Source organism: Xyrauchen texanus, chromosome 13 (genome assembly GCF_025860055.1).
Source record: "Xyrauchen texanus isolate HMW12.3.18 chromosome 13, RBS_HiC_50CHRs, whole genome shotgun sequence".
NCBI classification, from domain to species: domain Eukaryota; kingdom Metazoa; phylum Chordata; class Actinopteri; order Cypriniformes; family Catostomidae; genus Xyrauchen; species Xyrauchen texanus.
This window is the reverse complement of record NC_068288.1, coordinates 22194630-22213121: the sequence shown is the minus strand read 5'-3', so window position 1 is coordinate 22213121 and position 18492 is coordinate 22194630. Positions and strand designations below refer to the sequence as shown.

General features: G+C 36.4%; 1 protein-coding gene across 2 annotated transcripts in view; it reads right to left on the bottom strand.

Annotated features, from left to right (window-relative positions):
• Positions 1-18492, bottom strand: part of rab6ba (RAB6B, member RAS oncogene family a) — a 139259-nt gene that overhangs the window by 37273 nt on the left and 83494 nt on the right. For both annotated transcript variants that reach the window (XM_052141269.1, XM_052141270.1), the window contains exon 2: positions 17930-17988. In XM_052141269.1, coding sequence (XP_051997229.1) covers positions 17930-17988 — 59 coding nt within the window. The remainder of the gene's footprint in view (positions 1-17929; positions 17989-18492) is intronic.

Here is an 18492-nt window from a genome sequence, read left to right as displayed (position 1 = left end):
AATAACACAACTCCTGGTGCAATTAATGTCACGCTATTAATGGCCACATAAAGCAGACAGTAAATTAATTCTTTATATATATAAAAAAAAAGAGTTGTTTGCAATGTAAATATTTTCTTTTGATCATAGCAGTGGTAATTAATCAAATGATGATCAAATGATGGAGAGGACCATTATTAGTGGGCATGTACAGTTTGCAGTATATATATATCTTTTTTTATATATATATATAATTTATGAATACTGAATTCTTGAATTACATAAATTATGTTTTTTATATATTTCTATGTCATTTCAATGCAACATTTTATTAAAATTAAATGTAAAGAAAAGAAATAAAATACAGAGGACTTGACTGACAAACGCAAAACTGTTGTCTCTCTCTCTCTCTCTGTCATTTGTTGCTCACAGCATACAAATCACATTACTTACTTTTACCCACATCTGCCTGTGACCTGTAACAGAATTCCTCCTCAGTTACGTCTATCTCTTAAATTTAGTTTATAATTGCTGCTATGATCAACTGCAAAGTACTGCTATATTTGTATACCCATGGACATTTATAAACCACACAATGCAATGGTCCAGGCAACTGAATGATGGATAATATAAACCAACTACTCAGCTATGCACATTTTAATTATTTGCAGCAAGGATCAGTTTTGCATCACAATACCAAGTTCAGTAAGCTTTCATTTAGGAGGCCCCCTACCATGGGTTCAGTGTAGCAAAATAATTATTTGCACTAAGTGTAACTAGTACTGGTCACACAGCCTGGATATATGCAAGCCAATATTCCAATAGAACCTGTCTATGAGACTATGAGAAAATTATAAAACCATTAAAGAAAAGGCATAAAGATATTAAACCTTCGGCAGCATGTAGAGAAGGGTTTGGTATTGGCAGGTGCCCAAAAGCCCAAAAGCCCAAAATAAGCCACATGCCTCACCAAAATATAAATCTAAATATAAACTCACTAAACTGGGCAACTTCTGTAAGCAGTATTCAGTGAAAAACTAGACTTATTCATTAACAACGTGCAATGCAATTTAACCAGGCACTAAATGTGCTAAAATATTGCTGTGCTATGATTATAGGTATTAAGTTATTGTAAATCTTTTCAGACCACACATGCCTCCCATCTATGTAAATCACATTAATTATAATTATCATGATAGTATATATTATATTCAGCGCAATTTACATTGCGCTATTACCATCCATGGAAAGCAGGTGGTAAACCGAATTTAATTACATTTTGTTAATTTAATTATTTTATGGTTGTGTACATTTCGATGGAGAAAGAAGGAGAAAAGCATTATAACCTACCATATTTAATTGAGCACACTTTTGGTAGACTGCTCATCCAAATAAACAATGCTATCATTCTTGTTGAATTCCCCACATAATGTGTTTACTCTCACATTGGTGTTATAGATTTTCAGCTTATGTACGTGGATTTATGTGCCAAAAGAAAGAAAATCTTGTGTTAAACGGTGTGAAGATGAAAGCCCAACGGTGTTGAGCTTTTCAAGGAAAGAGGATGAAGGAGAGTAAGATAGAAAGAAAGAGTGATGCTGATGTTAAATATAGAAACTTTCACAGCTAGAGGAGCGCTAGCATAAAGACATCCAGAGTGAATTATTCATAAACATTTAATAATTTAACTTCACAAAGAGTAGGGTTTCCAGCACAGCTCCTCTAATGCTTCAGAGAGAAGAGGTGTTCGTATAAGAAAAATAAAAATGTATTATATATGTTATATAAAATTATATATAAATGTATTATTATACGCACCGCACGCAGTTGTTGCTTGAGGTACCAAATGATGAGGTAGCTAAATATGAGAGCCATCTTTTTGCTTCCTTTACATAGCTCAGACAATGTCCTCATAAAACATGTCATATTATCAGTGACCTAAATTATGCTTATGGAGAATATTTGCATAAAAGTCCTGTAAATGGAGACTAAAACAAACGCATGGATCTTAAACATTGTCAGTGCGAAGCAGCCATCGATAAGTGATTCCACACAGCAGAGAGCCATGTGCCCTTTAGAGACACTAGACCAGTCCCTGTGCCCCTGGGGAGGGTGGCAGCAGTTTGATTGGAATCGAACGCCAATTAAAACTCCAAGAGAAGAGAAATTAGCCACATGAAAAACTAATCTGTTTCTCAAAGCAACACCTTCTGGGAACGTCAGGGCAAATCCTGTTTATCGTTCATCTTTCTATTTGCATTTAATCAAAGTAGAAATTTTAAGAATGCAACATCCCCCAGGTGAGCAGACACAAATGATAAGAGCATAGCTGGGTACAAAGTGTCTGTCTGACTACAATTCTGCAGTAATTAAAATTCCAAATAATAATAAAAAGGATGGTATCCTGGTCTGTACAAGAGAATAAAATATTTGTCTATGCTTTTTTAAATGTATTTTAAGGCATCAAAGACCCTGGAAAGTTGTCTGTTTGGCATCAGTAGCCCTGTATCTCTGAAGACAAATGACATGCAGTGGTGTACAGCATTTCAGTAAGGCATATTGATTAACATGTAACAGCTCAATGCGAGACCTAAAGGGATGACGTCATTCAATCGGCCTGATGAACACTCTTAATGAGACACGTTAAACAATCGTGGGCTAAAGTTGGAGCATCTGGTCAATATCAGGAAGGTTATAACATGTTTATACATTATACTATTACATTTATTGCCATCTACATGTGACAGGCTTGTCAATGAAGGAAGGGGCATAAAAATAAAACGATGCCATAACCAATAAATCATTTTCTTGGTAACGCAAAGACAAGAAATCTACAGTATGATGGTTCTCAGTCATAGCCAAGCATAGAATGTCAGATAAGATAAATTCAGAAGCATCTGGTCTTGTTTATCTGTTTATTGAAGACATTGTCAATATGGCAGGCCCAAATGCTTCTAAATAAACCTTGCCTGCAAATGCAAAATCATGAGAAACTGGATTCAACCATGCTGTGAATCTTAGCATGCACATTAAAGGCCCAGGTACACTTCATTTTTGCATGTTCCGGATCGACTCGCGATCGTATACTTTTCTGACAGAAAACAAATAGTAACGAGTTGGACATATGCAAACTGCAACTGCTTTATGACAATCTTTTAATAAAGTCAATGGCCAGCACATGCGCAGATGACACGCACAACTGAGGACCGCGTGCGCGAGTCAAAATAATCTAGGTATTTTCAACAGAAAATTCCTAAAAAAAAATAATAATAATAAAAAATATTATTTGCCAAGCAAATTTAGAGTTTCTTTTTTTTTTTTTAAGCACCCCTAGTGTCCCCAAATGGTATTGCAAATATAACTCTACAATGTGAGTAGGTGCGTGCCATGGCAAAACTCCCTACCACAATGTCCCACCAATGGCTTTGTCACGATTACCTTGTTGTCTGCCCTGTGTTTCACTAGTCTTTGTCTCAAACTCCTATTTCCTTTCTAAAACTACACTTCCCATGATTCCCGGCCCTCATCACTGCCAGCCCTGTGTCATTGTGCTCACCTGATCGTCGTTTGTCATCATCATGTCTCCTGTGTATTTAAACCCTGCTGTTTCTCCATTCCCCTGTCGATTGTCGATGTATATGGATGCTTGTTTTCGTGTTTCTTTATGTTTATCCTGCCAGTTTCCCATTGTATGTTTTCCGTGTTTTTGTTGTGTTTCCCCATTGCGGGTGTTTCCTTTGTTTTGGTTTTGTTTGTTTAGTTCTCAACCCTTCCAATAAAGATAACCCTGCACTTAGATCCTCGCCCCTCGTCTGCCTTCCTGCTCATCATAACAGAGACATGATGATGACAAACGACGATCAGGTGAGCACAATGACACAGGGCTGGCAGTGATGAGGGCCGGGAATCATGGGAAGTGTAGTTTTACAAAGGGAATAGGAGTTTGAGACAAAGACTAGTGAAACACAGGGCAGACAACAAGGGAATCGTGACAGGCTTCAGTACATTTACTATATATATATATATATATATATATATAAAAACTTTTGTTTGTCAGGGACCAAGTGCCTTAGTATACTGCCCCAATTAAAACAAGAATCTCTATTTGTGCAGAAATATGGCTGTTGGTCCAAGGGTATCTCAAGGGTCTTAAGTAAACTGCCCTGAGTCAACGTGCCCTACCAATACCTCTACGATGTTCTAGTTACAGTATAAGGCTGGGTCATGTAGCTATATGGCTAGGGTGCTCTGGAAGGTTGCTCTGGCATGGCTAGGCAGTTGCTAGTGTTTTACTGAATGACTTCTTACTGTCCCAAATTATATCCATCACCGAAGTCTAAATTACATTTTGATCCATAGATAAAGTCACTCTGATCATTTTCCAATGCTAAATCTATGAGATATTGTTTACCGATTTTTTTGCCTACGGGCAAACATTGTAAACTTAATCTTTTAATCACTCACAAAGTGATAGCAACCATATCCTCAATATGCTGCACAATTTGATCCATCAATTATGTCCGTAGCAAAAATGGTGCGGGACAACTTAAATGCCGACATTTGAACATAAGAAGAACTGCGTTTGGGATTTTGGAAAATCCCTAAATGAAGTTCAGAGCAAAAGTAATCGTGGCACCTGAGCACTTCCATATCTCCACTGCACAAACAGGTAGTCCCACCCCAAACTCATGCCATTGACTGTGCCAATATTGCTGTGTTGGGTGGGTCTGCATGCAAACAAAGCAATGTTTTAATAGCACCACAGAACCACAGTGTTTACACTTTTTGGGAAAATCCACCTAAAAATGACATTCAGCATATTCAGCTGGGATAAGAGAAAATATTTTAAAACTGGATAATTGACACTTTTAAGGCATTTTTTGTTGTGCTTAAATACATTTCAGTATTTTGGTGACTAAAGATAAACAAACAAAAACATTTTGTCATTAAACGTTCACTTTATCTGCATCTCTTCTCGGCTCCCTGGTTGTGCTGAGCAGGACACAGTCACACTCCGGTACCCCGTGTTGAGTGGCAGCTCAGACAAGCATCACAGCAGAGCAGAACGCAGCTCTCCCAATAGACCTCCAGTAGCATGTTCAAATCTCACTGTATCTACAGCCAGACAGCCATCACAGTAGCACAACTACAAAATCAGAAAGTCAAGCTGAATATTGGACAGGCAGTCAGTCTCTGCTTTTCCCTGTCATTTGCTTAACACTCTTCTAAACCCATCTCTTTCTTTGTGTCTTACCCCATTTCGTCTGTAACCATATCAATTACACAATAAAGTTGGAAATTTAGATGATGTTCCTTTTTCTATTAGCCAATTTAAAGTGGAGAAACTATGCCGTGACCAGGACAGCATGTGTCAGACCTGGTATTTTCCACATGATTTAAAGCCCCATGTGTTTAATACAGCTGACTGGTCATCCGCTTTTAATAAAGAGCCAAAGGTCTCAAGAGCCCCACTAAAGAGACAGGACCTCACTGAATCCCATGGCTGCATGATGCTGTGTCTCAGTGTATGAACTAACAGAGGACCCACAGAACAGTCTCTAGTGAAAACATGCACAGACATTAATCAACACACAAACACACACACGCACACACGCACACACGCACGTTGGTGCAGCTATCCTTATGAGGACTCTCCAAAGACATAATGATTTTGATACTGTACAGACTATAGATTCTATCCCCTAACCCTACCCATAAACCTAACCCTCACAGAAAACGTTCTGCATTTTTACATTTTCGAAAAAACATAGTTTAATATGTTTTTTAAGCGATTTTAATTATGGGGACATTAGAAATGTCCTCATAAACCACATTTATAGCATAATACCCTTGTAATTACCATTTTGTAACCTAAAGAAATGTCCTTATAAACACCCATAAACCACGCATGCATGCACAACAAGACACTGTATATCCACACCAAAAGTATATGGACAAACCAGCTATATCCAATCAGAAAGAGAATCACAAATTAGGTCTCTTTAGTATCTAAATGTATTTATTCAGTCATTTATTTATTTTAAGACATTAATTAAGTAAGAGCAAGAGTAGCTTTACACCCTTACTGAATATCAACAACTGTCTCATTTGTTTCTATTTTTATTTCCTCTACAGTAGAAGAAGGAATAGAAGAAGAAACGCAGCAGAAGAGGAGTGATACAAAAGATTTAATGTCCCAGTGCTGTTATCCTGAATATCAGTACTGTTGGAACATCACTTGTATAATAAGTTTAGAAGAAAGTAACTAGCTGTTGCATAATTTAAATATAATAATTTAGCAGAGACTTTTATCTTTTTAATCCAAAGAGACTTTTTTTTTACCACGATTAAAATTACACTATGTAACTTTAGGCCCTCTAGCAGTTGAAGCACAGAACTAAAAGTTACTTATGGAGGCTTTGGCTCTGCTCTTCAGCGTGGATGAATCTGATGGTTTGAGAAGTGCCGGTGTTACCATGGATACAGGTGATCAACTTATCAGAGCGAATGTTACTAATGACAAAAACTCACCCTCCCCTCAAAATAAATATATAAATAAAATAAAAAATAACGAAAGGAAGAAAAAGATGCATATCCGAAAAATATGTCTTATTAGCAGGTAAGTAGCATATCTTCCACTGTTATTTTGTCTAATTGAAAACAATTGTTTCAAAATAAATAGCATTAAAACGTTTGCTAGACTACAAAATTAGACAACGATTGCTAGTCATATCAGATAAAGTAAAACGGTCAAAACTGTTAAACTTTTGCTAACAGGCAAATAAACTAAGGTAGTAGCTGGTTTAGAGATTATGCGTTGTTACCAGCATAAAGTTAAAAAAAATCCCAGTGTCCTTCTTCGAAAATGAAATCAAGCACTGCAATACCACAGACCATAATAAAATGCCCCATTAGAGTGGCTAACGCTATCTAACTAAGCAAGCTACCTGGCTAACTATCGTTTCAATAAAATATCTTACCTGTTAAGCAAGAAAAACTCAATCTCTGGGTCGGTTTTAAATAGGGCTGAAATGATTAGTCGACGGTATCGACAACTTTGTGAATAAAAAATTGTCGTAAATTTTCATTGTTGAATAGTCGTTTGATCTCATTTTACGTAACATGAGATCATATTAAACTCTAAAGATGACGCGTGAGAGCTGCAATGTAAATCCCAAAGTACAAGGGAATTATATAAAAATAACCAGTAAGTAAATACAGAAGCACTCTCGTTGTGGAATAAGTGGAGTCGGAGCTCTTTAAAGGAAACGCCCCGGTATCTTAAATGCAGTTTTAATGCGTTATATCTTTATTAAAGTTCAAATAATACGGAAGCAGGTCATGTAATTAACTACAAACTATTCTATGAGTTGTGCGATAGTCTCAAACTAAGGGGGAGAGATTTAAAACTGCATCCGGCTGATAAATACTCTGTCACGGGGACGCTCATCCCTCAAGGCCGCACTTGCTAAAGCTAGATTATAACGCGATGGATCGTGACTTATTGAATCATAAAATATGTCACTGTGCATTTCCTTATTGTGAAGAAACTTGGCAATACGCAGCTTTATTATTAAGAGAGAGTTTGAAGTGAACAGAAAGGTGAGAGAGGGTAGTCTTTCCCCGTTACACACTGCAACAAAATACGTTTATGATTTGTTTTGGCTTGTTTTCCAATAAAAATATCTAAAAATCAATTAAAACAACGTACATTTTCTTTAGCATCTGTACTGCACAAGACAAAATTGTTATCTGAGAATAATGAGTATAATATTAAAAATACAAATATATATAAAAAAAGATGGATTCACCTGAGAAGCAGCATATACGATATTTAGACTTGCTTTTAGAGACTAGATCTTGAATATAAGTATATCTTGTATTTACTGCACTCGCAGAAGTATAACCAAGTGAAAAAAACACGTATATACAAAATACACCTATATTTAAGATACATCATCTTAAAGAATGTCTATACCTTATACAGGGTCGGCGCCAGGACATACGGAACGAGGGGGCCTCGATGTGTCACTGGGGGGCCTAGCTCTCCCACCCTCAATAATAATAATAATAATAATAATACACCCACTTTTAATTAAAAAAACAACAACAACCATCACGCATCAACCCGACGCGACGATACAGAGCAACGCTGCCTACAGCATTCTCATAAATAATAAGGACCATAATCAATCAGTAACAAAGACAAAAAAGCAAAAAACACATCCTACCTTTAGAAAAGCTGCAGCCGACGAGTGGAAGTGTTAAACTTCCTTAGAACAAGGTCTTTCCATTCATTGCGTATTTTCTTTGTAAGGTCCCGCTCAAATGCAAGTTGCACGAGCTGAGCCTTACGGGTGTGGTTTAGAGTGACCACATGGCTATTGTTCTGTTGCAGGTCAGCAGACCTGATTTTACGGGACACGAGGGAGAGATAACTTACTATTATTGTATTAGGTGAATAAATATTGATTTTTTTTATTAGATGTATTTTTGCAGTGATGTTAAATGTGATACTTTGGTGGCATACCCTGCACTCTCCTTTTTTAGGGTCACCTGTAACTGGTTTTAACCATGTATATATTTTCTCCAATTATTTATTATACGAACAAAGAAACATTTTCTTCTCGGGAGCTACGGATAGACCCATTTTCTGTTGCAGTTTTATTTTTCGTTTTCCAGCTCTGGCAAGAAAAAAAGGCTGCGCTGCGCATTTTCAGTGTTTTCTTAATTTTATTTTTTTTATAGTGAATTTGTAATTAAAGGACGATGAAATAAAATGATGCCGAAATAATAATAATAATAATAATAATAAAAAGATAATACAGACAAAATTGAAATGCGGGACACTGCTTATTGCTTGCGGTAAAGCTTCCAGTTTCGGAGAATGCGGGACAGGTGGTCACCCTAGTGTGGTTCATTGCTCGTCTGTTGTCCGTGAAAACGTTCTTGAGCACAGAAAATGAGTTCTCACACATAGCGGTAGAGGCCCCAAATGTGACAGCAAGTTTAAGTGCGGACAAAACACTTCAAGTACTTTGTGATGTTCAGAGAGAAGTCTCCTAGTAGTCATCATCTGCTGGCTTTCCTCCGTTTTGATTCTGGAGATATATTGCTTTGCAACAATGCACTCCGTTTCCACAATGGTAGAATTAGTTAAATCCATGAACTTCACATCCAAAAAGGTCTCATTTTCTGGGTCAAGAGCGGCAACTGCTGCGGCAAACTTTGAATTACGTTCACTGAAACGCACTTCCATTTCACAAAGAATATGATCCAAAGCACTGAAGTACAGCCTGCATAGCTCCACTTTATCATTGATGTTGGCTCCAGTTGTTTCTTCAACTACATACTGAGGTTCTTGTTTACCTGTCGACTTCGTTTTGCTGGGCTGGTGTATCTTTCGTGCTCGCTGTAACTGTGTCCCAGAGAATGCAGAATTCATCTTCGCTGCGGAGATTGCGCACACATACTTACAAGCTGACATAATTTAGTTAATCCCCTGTCAAGAGTGCAGATGCAAAGTTGCAAAGCTGATTTAATCATGGTAAAACTGAATTAATTTACAAAATAGTTTTTATATATATATATATATATATATATATATATATATATATATATATATATATATATATATATATATATATATATATATATGTAGTTAATTATAATAGGTCAGGAATAAGAGGGCACAGTGGTAGCCTGCCTGTTGCTGAGACTCAGCGGCTGAAATCGCGTTACGAGCCAGGGTGGTGTGCTGACCAGAGGTGAGGGGGCACAGTGACCTAGGTGGCCGGGCCAGGCCCCCTGGGGCCCCCTCGTGGCGCCGACCCTGACCTTATATGTTGCTTCTTGAGTAAATGTATCTTGTTTTAAGGATTTTTAGACAATTTTAAATGGAAAACAAGACAATAAACTTGATAACAATAGTTTTTTACAGTGAAATTCTTTTCTGAATTAATAAAAATAAAAAGTATTTTTTTCCCCCTTTAATTCAGTGAATGTCTTATAGAGGTATTTTTAAAATAATTTTTTTTTTCCTCTTTATTGTTAGTAAGCACGTTTAATACAAACTTTTAAGCCTGGGCACAAGCTGAATAATCGGTTAAGAGCTTATGATTAATCATTGCAATAATCTCCAAATAGACAAATAATCGTTCTAATAATAATTACATTAATCGATTAGCAAAATAATCGTTAGCTGCAGCCCTAGTTTTAAATCCTTTAAGATATCAAAGTTGTCACCACCTCTGAAAAAGCAGAGCCAATGTGGTTTCGTGTTTTATTATTATGGGCTCTGTCGGTCCAAGGTTTCTTTATTTTGAAAACATGTGATTTCCCCAGAGGTTTGCCTTTTTGAATGATCCATGGTCAATGTTGCTCATTTGTTGTGGCTACAAGCTTTCAGCTTCAAACTACTACCACACATATCATCGCACATACACGGGCTGTATAGCTGTACCTTCTTTTTATTTATTTACGGACATGACGTAAACACGCACGGATGACTGACGGAAGCCTGCAATTTCCCGCCAAATCCATCCCAACAGCTCTAAAATATTAATTATTATTACAGGCTTACCATAGTGAATCAGGGTATGGCAAAAACATGATTTGGAAGACAGATTGTTGGTGTGCTTGCTCATTAATGAAATTTGATGAAAGTTCATTTCTAACAAAAACATCGTACAAAGTGTAGCTTTAACACATTATCCCAATTAAAATTAGATCCTGACATTTTATTCAGTTCCGTGTGCATTCTATACACTGGTTGGAATAGGACAGGACCTTTGTGATGTGTCCAGGGACATTAGACTTTGTAATGTTGATTCTGTGTCAATGTGTAAAGTGTGTTTTACACAGTGCAAACCCAGGGACTGGGAAGGCAGAATTTAAATACCACAGAAGCATTTCAAGTAAAAAGCAAACCTCACGATATATTGCACTTATGAGGAACCACTGCGCATCTTGATGGAATGTTTGTCGATCAAGCGATTCAAGTTCAAACTATTTAAATTTTGACCTGGTTGCAGCTTACTTTCATACTACTCTTACTATTTCTGCCATACTGGTTATATTCCAAACTCGGCCATTCTCTGCCGTACTTTTCATGCAATGATCAAACTTCAAAGCGAAGCCTGACACTGACACTGGCATTGAGCGTTGCATTGACACCCATTGATGTAAATCATGTGAATACAGCTTAACGATTGCAGTAGCAAAGTGGGTAGCCACAGCCTACCAGTTGAATAATATTGTTGAGGGTTTAAGACATTTAATGCACATTGCAACAAATAGGCAACCTATTTAAATTTTTTCAGTTAGTTATTTCAATTAGTCAACCTCCCACTTAGACTCTGGGAAACGTTAAATGTTACTTAACTTGGTGCTACTTTAGTGCATTTCCATCTTTTTACTGTGGAAGGCTTTGTTCTGAAAAAAAACAACAACATATTGTTACTTTCAGGAGGCCTGTACTGAGCCAAATCAGGAGACATGTACTGAGCCAAATTTAAATATAACTTTGAAATAGCCATTTGGAATTGAGAACTGTATAATTTTGGAAAGGACACGTATTTAAAATTGTATTGTGTATATTGGCCCATTATCCACTTTACCTTATTATACAGATCCTTAATATAGAAAGTAATGTAATTTTTATTACTTATTTTCAAATCATATTACAATTGTTTTTAAATATTATTATATAGTTGCTATTGTTTTGTTTTGTGCCAAAACTGAATAGCCCCCTCAGGGATTAATAAAGTTGTATGAAATGAATTTTTTGTGTTTTCTTTCTAAGAAGGATTGACAGGAAAAGAACTATATGTAGAGTCAAATTTCAGCACTTTCAAAATCTTCGATTAATCTATAAAGAAACTTGATTAATCTACATTTTAATCAACTGAGAGCACTAGTCAATAGAGTTAATAGAAATGGCCTTTATAATGATCATTATGGACTTATTAAATGCTCAGGGAAGAGGTGTGTCTTTAGCTGATACTCGAATGTTATGATATTATTTATGAAAGAGCAACGACTTAGCAATAAACATTTTCTCTAGGCTGCTTTGTTATGATTATTTCATGCTTTTATGCAGCCTGCTCTCATGAAAAGTATGTGACTGTGGCAATCTTTTGGCAAAATCACATTAGAGTTGTCATCGACTTTTAAATCAACTTCTCTACTGGACCTACCTACCCTAAACCTAATCGATAGTGCATACAAATAAAGAAAGCTGCTTCACATTAAATAACACATTTGATGCTAAACACTAAATTATCCAATATATACACAAGTGTGTACAATTGTAATATATCCAACAAGATGCAACATTGCTTGACATCTGTAAAAAGTCTTCTGTCATACTGTGCCTTCACTGGAAGTGAGGCAAAACTAAATTGCTCACATTATTCAAAAAAATAAAATATGTCTACATTAGAAATGTCCATATGAGTTTACAGAGAAGACTATACTTTTCTGATTGGTGTCAGAACATATTTTTACTGTCTTGCAGATTTACTGCTGTATAAGAACAGTATCGTGGAATGTCTACCAGTTGACAGATTTCAACTGTCACAGAGTACATACATACTGTCACAGTATGTCCAGCCCTACACCCCAAATCTGAAGAGTATGATTTTGTCTTGAAGCTGAGATTTAGTAGTGGAAATTCTAATTTTTTTGTCCTAAATGGTCATTTTTCACTCACACTTCACACAAAATGTTGATTTAATAATGACCAGACAGCGATGAATCCACGTCAGATAGAAAATCATAAATATGCAGATGTGTCCCTCTTATTTTGCATAAAGCAGAAGACTGACAGATGATAGAAGTCGGGGGTGATGCTCTCTGCTCTTTCGGCATATGCTATCATGAGAGCCTGCTGCCAGACATTTTAAGGTCAATCTCGATGTTGTGGAGCAGCTTGATTTGAGCTTATTCAAGAATATGCAAATTACAAAAGCACTGCTATCCCTCCCTCTCTCCAATGTAACCGTAGAGTGTAGCACCTTATTAAGATGCATTTTACTTCTCAGAGATGACACTCTTGAGGCAATATATTTTATTCATATGCAAATGACTCAAGAAACTGTTTGGCTTCAGTCATATTACATTTTCTTCAATTAATCTTCTCTTGAAATAAATATGACAGCAGGGCCAGCCACAGTCAATAATGTGTGTCTAAAATGAGCTACTGGAATAATTTTAAGATTACAGCATTCAAAGACTAGAGATGCGTCCCAAATTGCACACTTCTGCACTATTTTACATCATTTTGAAGTGTAAGTAGTGCGAGTAGAACAAAAAGAAGTGTACTACGAGTACCTTGAAATGATTCACATTTTCAACCGTATTACCGGGAGCAATGCTGTTCTGGCAAAACGGTTGAATATTGATGGAGAATATCAACTAGCGAAACTTCTGTGAAGGCTGCACCTTACAAAAGTGAGTTAAATGCTTTACCATCATACCATGCTGTGTGAATATGTACTGTATATTATTGAGATATAAGTGTTGAACTAAGGGTGGATAGTGCACTAAAGCTAGCAGCAACACAACGCTTGGGTTTGAAATGTCACTTCCATCAGTTGTTAAATGTAGTAATAAAAATGTTAAATGTTCCATTTGGGACGATATTACTCTTTGAAAAATTAAATAAAATACTTTCTCCTATTCCAGTGTAGTGTGCTGAGACAACAAAATGAAAGCCAATCATAGGTTGACTTCACACTGTGGCTCAGTCGTACTTTCAATATAGCTTTGGTTGTTTGAGCGGTCTGCCATGTCAACTTCTGGCTCAACCAAACACATGAATTTGTAGTAGGACTAGCTGTTTGTCCGAACAATTTAGGACGAAGGTAGTGTTTGGAAACAATTATCATTTCCTCAATTGCATTTGGTGCTGCTAGTGGCACAGAAATCACACACATGCACACCGTGTAGTGAGAAAACCTTTCAAGATAACCCTAAAAAACATGTTGCTGCAAACAATCCTAAAGCTTAGGAGTCTGTGTGATACAGATATACAGTACTTCTATATGGTAGATAAACACAAGTCATTCCAGTAAAAGTAAACACATGGTGAGTAACTGCACTGTGGGTTTGAGTGTCTAGAATTTACTATCTGCTGTCAGAAAGCACAACAGTCATGATCTGTTCACAAAAACATTTGTGTAATCTTACTACACTATGACAACATAGCACTACAACATGCTTAGATTGGTTTAAACACAAATATTGTCTTATCATCACATGCATATTGCTTCTTCCAGTGTAGATCCAACATGATCTCATGAGAATTTGTATGTATTCTTAAGTAAAGTTTGGTTCAAGCAAACGTACATTCTCTTACGTCTGCATAGACACTGAAAACTGCAATACTGACAGCATCTAAACTTCATAATTTTACATATTTTACAAATGTTTACCTGTACTGCTTGAATCAATACTGAATAATTCATAGAATTAAACATTTAATTAAATTTAAATTATAATCAATGAGATTAGTTAAATGCCATCACATTTATTCAACGCCGTTGACATTATAATGTGACATTTTAATGGTGTAATTCATTTCTGTGTGATTTCTGCTGCCCTATACAACATTTTAAAGGATTAAATCACTTTAAAATGTTAACATGAATAAAAAAATTTTTTGTTTTCCTTGGGACACAAACTGTGTTTTCAGAATATGCCATAAAACAAACACTATAAAACAATAATACAATTAATTCATTCATTTGTTAGCTGTAATCCAAATCTTCAGACTGCTTTCTGTCAAGAAGAGATGCAAATTCAAAGATCTCCGTTTCCATCCATCGCAGCTTTGTTGTGCCCGCCACAACTGACAACCCACGTTGGTTGGTTTCGTTTTCAAAATTCTACAATTGCCACCTCAAAAAGCATTATGACCAGCAGTTTTACAGTGATGTCGAATGCTCATTGGTTCTCAAGTGTCTCACGACAGTGTGCAACTGCCGTATTCTACGATGTAAATTTGAATGAGGTATGAAAGCACTGTTCTGGAGTGCATCAGGAGAAGATTTACAGCTATTAATAATTTAAATTCTACTCTCCACCTCACACAATGCTATTCTATGCCGTCAGGGAGCACATTGGCTGCAGTGCATCGCCCTTTGGACTACTTCAGTACAGAATTTTGCAATTATTCTGAATAAATTATTGTGATTAAATGTATCTGCATGTTATGTGTTTTATATGCTTAATAAATGGATATGGTTAGGTTAAGGTGTAGATGTGGGATTAGCGGCTGTAAAATATATATAAATGAATATATTGTATACAAACATATTGCTACTGTAAATTAATCTCCTTGTTGCATGTTTTTATAATGTTGAAATATGGCTATGTTTAGAGGTTGGAGTAGGGTTAAGTACCAAAAATATCTATTAAACAGTAAAATATAAATATTTATAAATACATTTCTCAAGTCTCAGTTGCCTCCACTCAGTTGTCAATCTGCGCATCTTATCACGTAGCTCATTGTGCATGACACCGCGGAGAATCCGCATGTGGAGGCTCATGCTACTCTCCGCGATCCACACACAATTTACCACGCGCCCCATTGAGAGTGAGAACCACTAATCGCGACCATGAGGAGGTTACCCCACATGAATCTACCCTCCCTAGCAACCGGGCCAATTTAGTTGTAGTAGACCTGCCTGGAGTCACTCAGAAAGCCCTGGATTCTAACTCACGACTCCAAGAGTGGTAGTCAGTGTCAATACTTGCTGAGCTACCAAGGCCCCCTAAACAGCACATTTGTAACAGGATATTAACAACAGAGTGGATCTATAATCCTAAACCCTATTTTCCCCCTTGTTGAGCACTAAAGTGTTAGTGCAGAGCTGTATGTTAACAGAGCAGCAGTATAGAAAATAGATAAAAGAGACACAAAAGAGAGAGTGAATGGTAAGATCAATGGAGAATTCAGAGAGCTGCCATCATGCATGTGTCTCAGAGTGTTGTGAAAGCTAGAACTTGCAGTGCATAAAAGCTGTGACTCAGCTCAAACAAAAAGACATTTGAGACTGAACAAAACATGATCCAATTGAATTCACAGCATTTCAATTATGGGTTTTGAAACATTCAGATAGGACAGACCGGCTAGTTGACACTGGGAATTTGTCACAAAGGCTATATCAGTAGTCAGTAAAGATAATATTTTACATCAACAGTCCAAACTGCACAAATATGTGTTTTGTATGTTGGTGTCAAACACCTACTTAAAAACCCTCTTAAATTATAACAATATATAATTAACAAGTTATTGCTAAATTATAATTAATAAATCATTTATACATAATTTTTGTGAATGTATTTTTGTTATAGTTCTTGGGAAAACACAATAAACCACAATGGCAAGGGTCAACTATATTACAGTATGAAGGCAGATTTTTAATGAAGGTTTAAATGTGTTCTTAGGACTTGAAGAGTCAAAAGTCAGGTTGGGGCATGTTTTCACATGTGTATTGAATTTCATAAATTAATACAATTTATCAATTGCAGTATGTGCTGTCCAAAACAATATTTTGACATTTTTTGTATGTTACCTTTTCTATTGTGGTATTAAATTAATTGTGTTGTGCCTGATAATTGTCTATTTAATGTAGGCATAGATTTAAAGAGGAGCATACATTTTGTGTTGCACAATCTTATTTCCAATCATATACAATCCCCCCTGGGATTAATGGCAGGTTCCAGTGGTACAACTTACCACATAAAGTATGACAACATGCCAAGCTATTGGAGCAAGTTGTCATAAAATATAAGCGTGTGTTTTATGAACTATATTTTCGTCCTGGGCAATAACAGTGAAAATTTTAATTAGCTTTTTTGTAGCCAAGACATTAAGGTATGTGGCTATACAGAAGTTGACTTTCAAAACTAAACCCACCCTGAGCAATATTCTCTGCAGTAAAAAGTGTGACAACTGGCCCCCGGTCTCCCCTTTGCAGTGTGTTATCATTCAAGTTTAATCCAAATATCTTAAAAGACTTATTAAAATAACACTTTGACAGAATGCCCCCCTCCCCCCCACAAACACACACACATTTTTCCCCTGCCAGTTCTCTCACAGGTTTAATTAAATATATGAACCTTATATAGGCAGCGCTTCCCTTGAGATACTTCTAACCATTATGCTTTCCTCCCCCACCTTATTCAATGATAGCTAAATCAATGGTGTACAGGAACATGCAGTGTGCTTATAGGCTGCTTCCCATTTCACACAAATGGTCTACTATTGCTTCATTCTACAGTATAATTTCAGTATAAAATCAATTCCTGTGGTGTCATATGAAACTGGACATGGAAGTATATGTATTTCTTTTAAGGGGATGAATGTATGTATACTGTACTTGCAGACCAGGGCAGAAAAATTATTCTATATTACATTTACAAATGTATATTTAAGCTGAAGGGTGTAATTTCTGTGCCACTAGTGACAAAAGTAATTGCAAAAATTATTGTTTTCAAATAGGTTTCTCAAACAATGCCCAGTCTACCATTGGTCCAGAAAGCCATTTGTTGAGCAAATGCTGCCTTCTCGGGCTGGTCCGGATGCTCAAAAATAGTGCCATAGAGCCAGTGTTCACTCTTTTAAAGGAAATCAAACAAACAAATTACACACTTCAGCTTTAATGCCAAACATGTAAATGGAACCCAGGAACATTATTAACACATGAATTTGATCTAAACATTGTCATAATGTATTCAATACCCACAAACTTTATAATCATGTTGAAAGTTTTTAATCAAATTGGAAGAACTGTCCTTACTCATGAAAGATTCAGCTTGGCCCATTATGTTTTCTGCATTTGTGGGAATCGAGACTTTGATGGCGCACAATAAGGGGAGGGACACTTCCAGCTCTTGAATGAAGGGAATGACAGTGATGTCAAGTGTACTGCCAGCTGCCTACCTGATACGTGTTGTCAAAGCTGTCGTACATGAAGCGTGTGATCAGGGACGTCTTGCCCACTGTAAGAGAACAAAGAGCGGAGAAACGTTAAAACAGAAGCCATTCAAATGCAGTCAGGGACTGAGGAAGCCATTTATGCTGGCATGAGTTTACTAGATTGATTTGCAAGCTGTGTGCAGCAAACTGCACTAATAGAAACCTCTGCCAAAGGATCTAATTATTCAATATGAAAATAACCAGAAGGTTGTATGTGATGTTATGCTGGAGCCATTAAAAATCATTGCGCTATAACTAGGGTAGAACTACCATTCTAAACAGACCAGAATATCTTTCATAGTCTTTCATTTTAAAGATGAAAATGGATTTATTTTGTGGTAAAACCAGACTCAATAAAAATAGTAATTATTAGCTGTCATATTGAGACATCATGACACATTGAAATTATTTCACTTTCTAGAGCAGCAGATAACTGCGTTTTATTTTCACATCTATATTGCATGAACGGTAGCATCAAATATCCTCATTTTTTGTGAAGCTCCTTCATGCAAGCAATAAAAAGATAT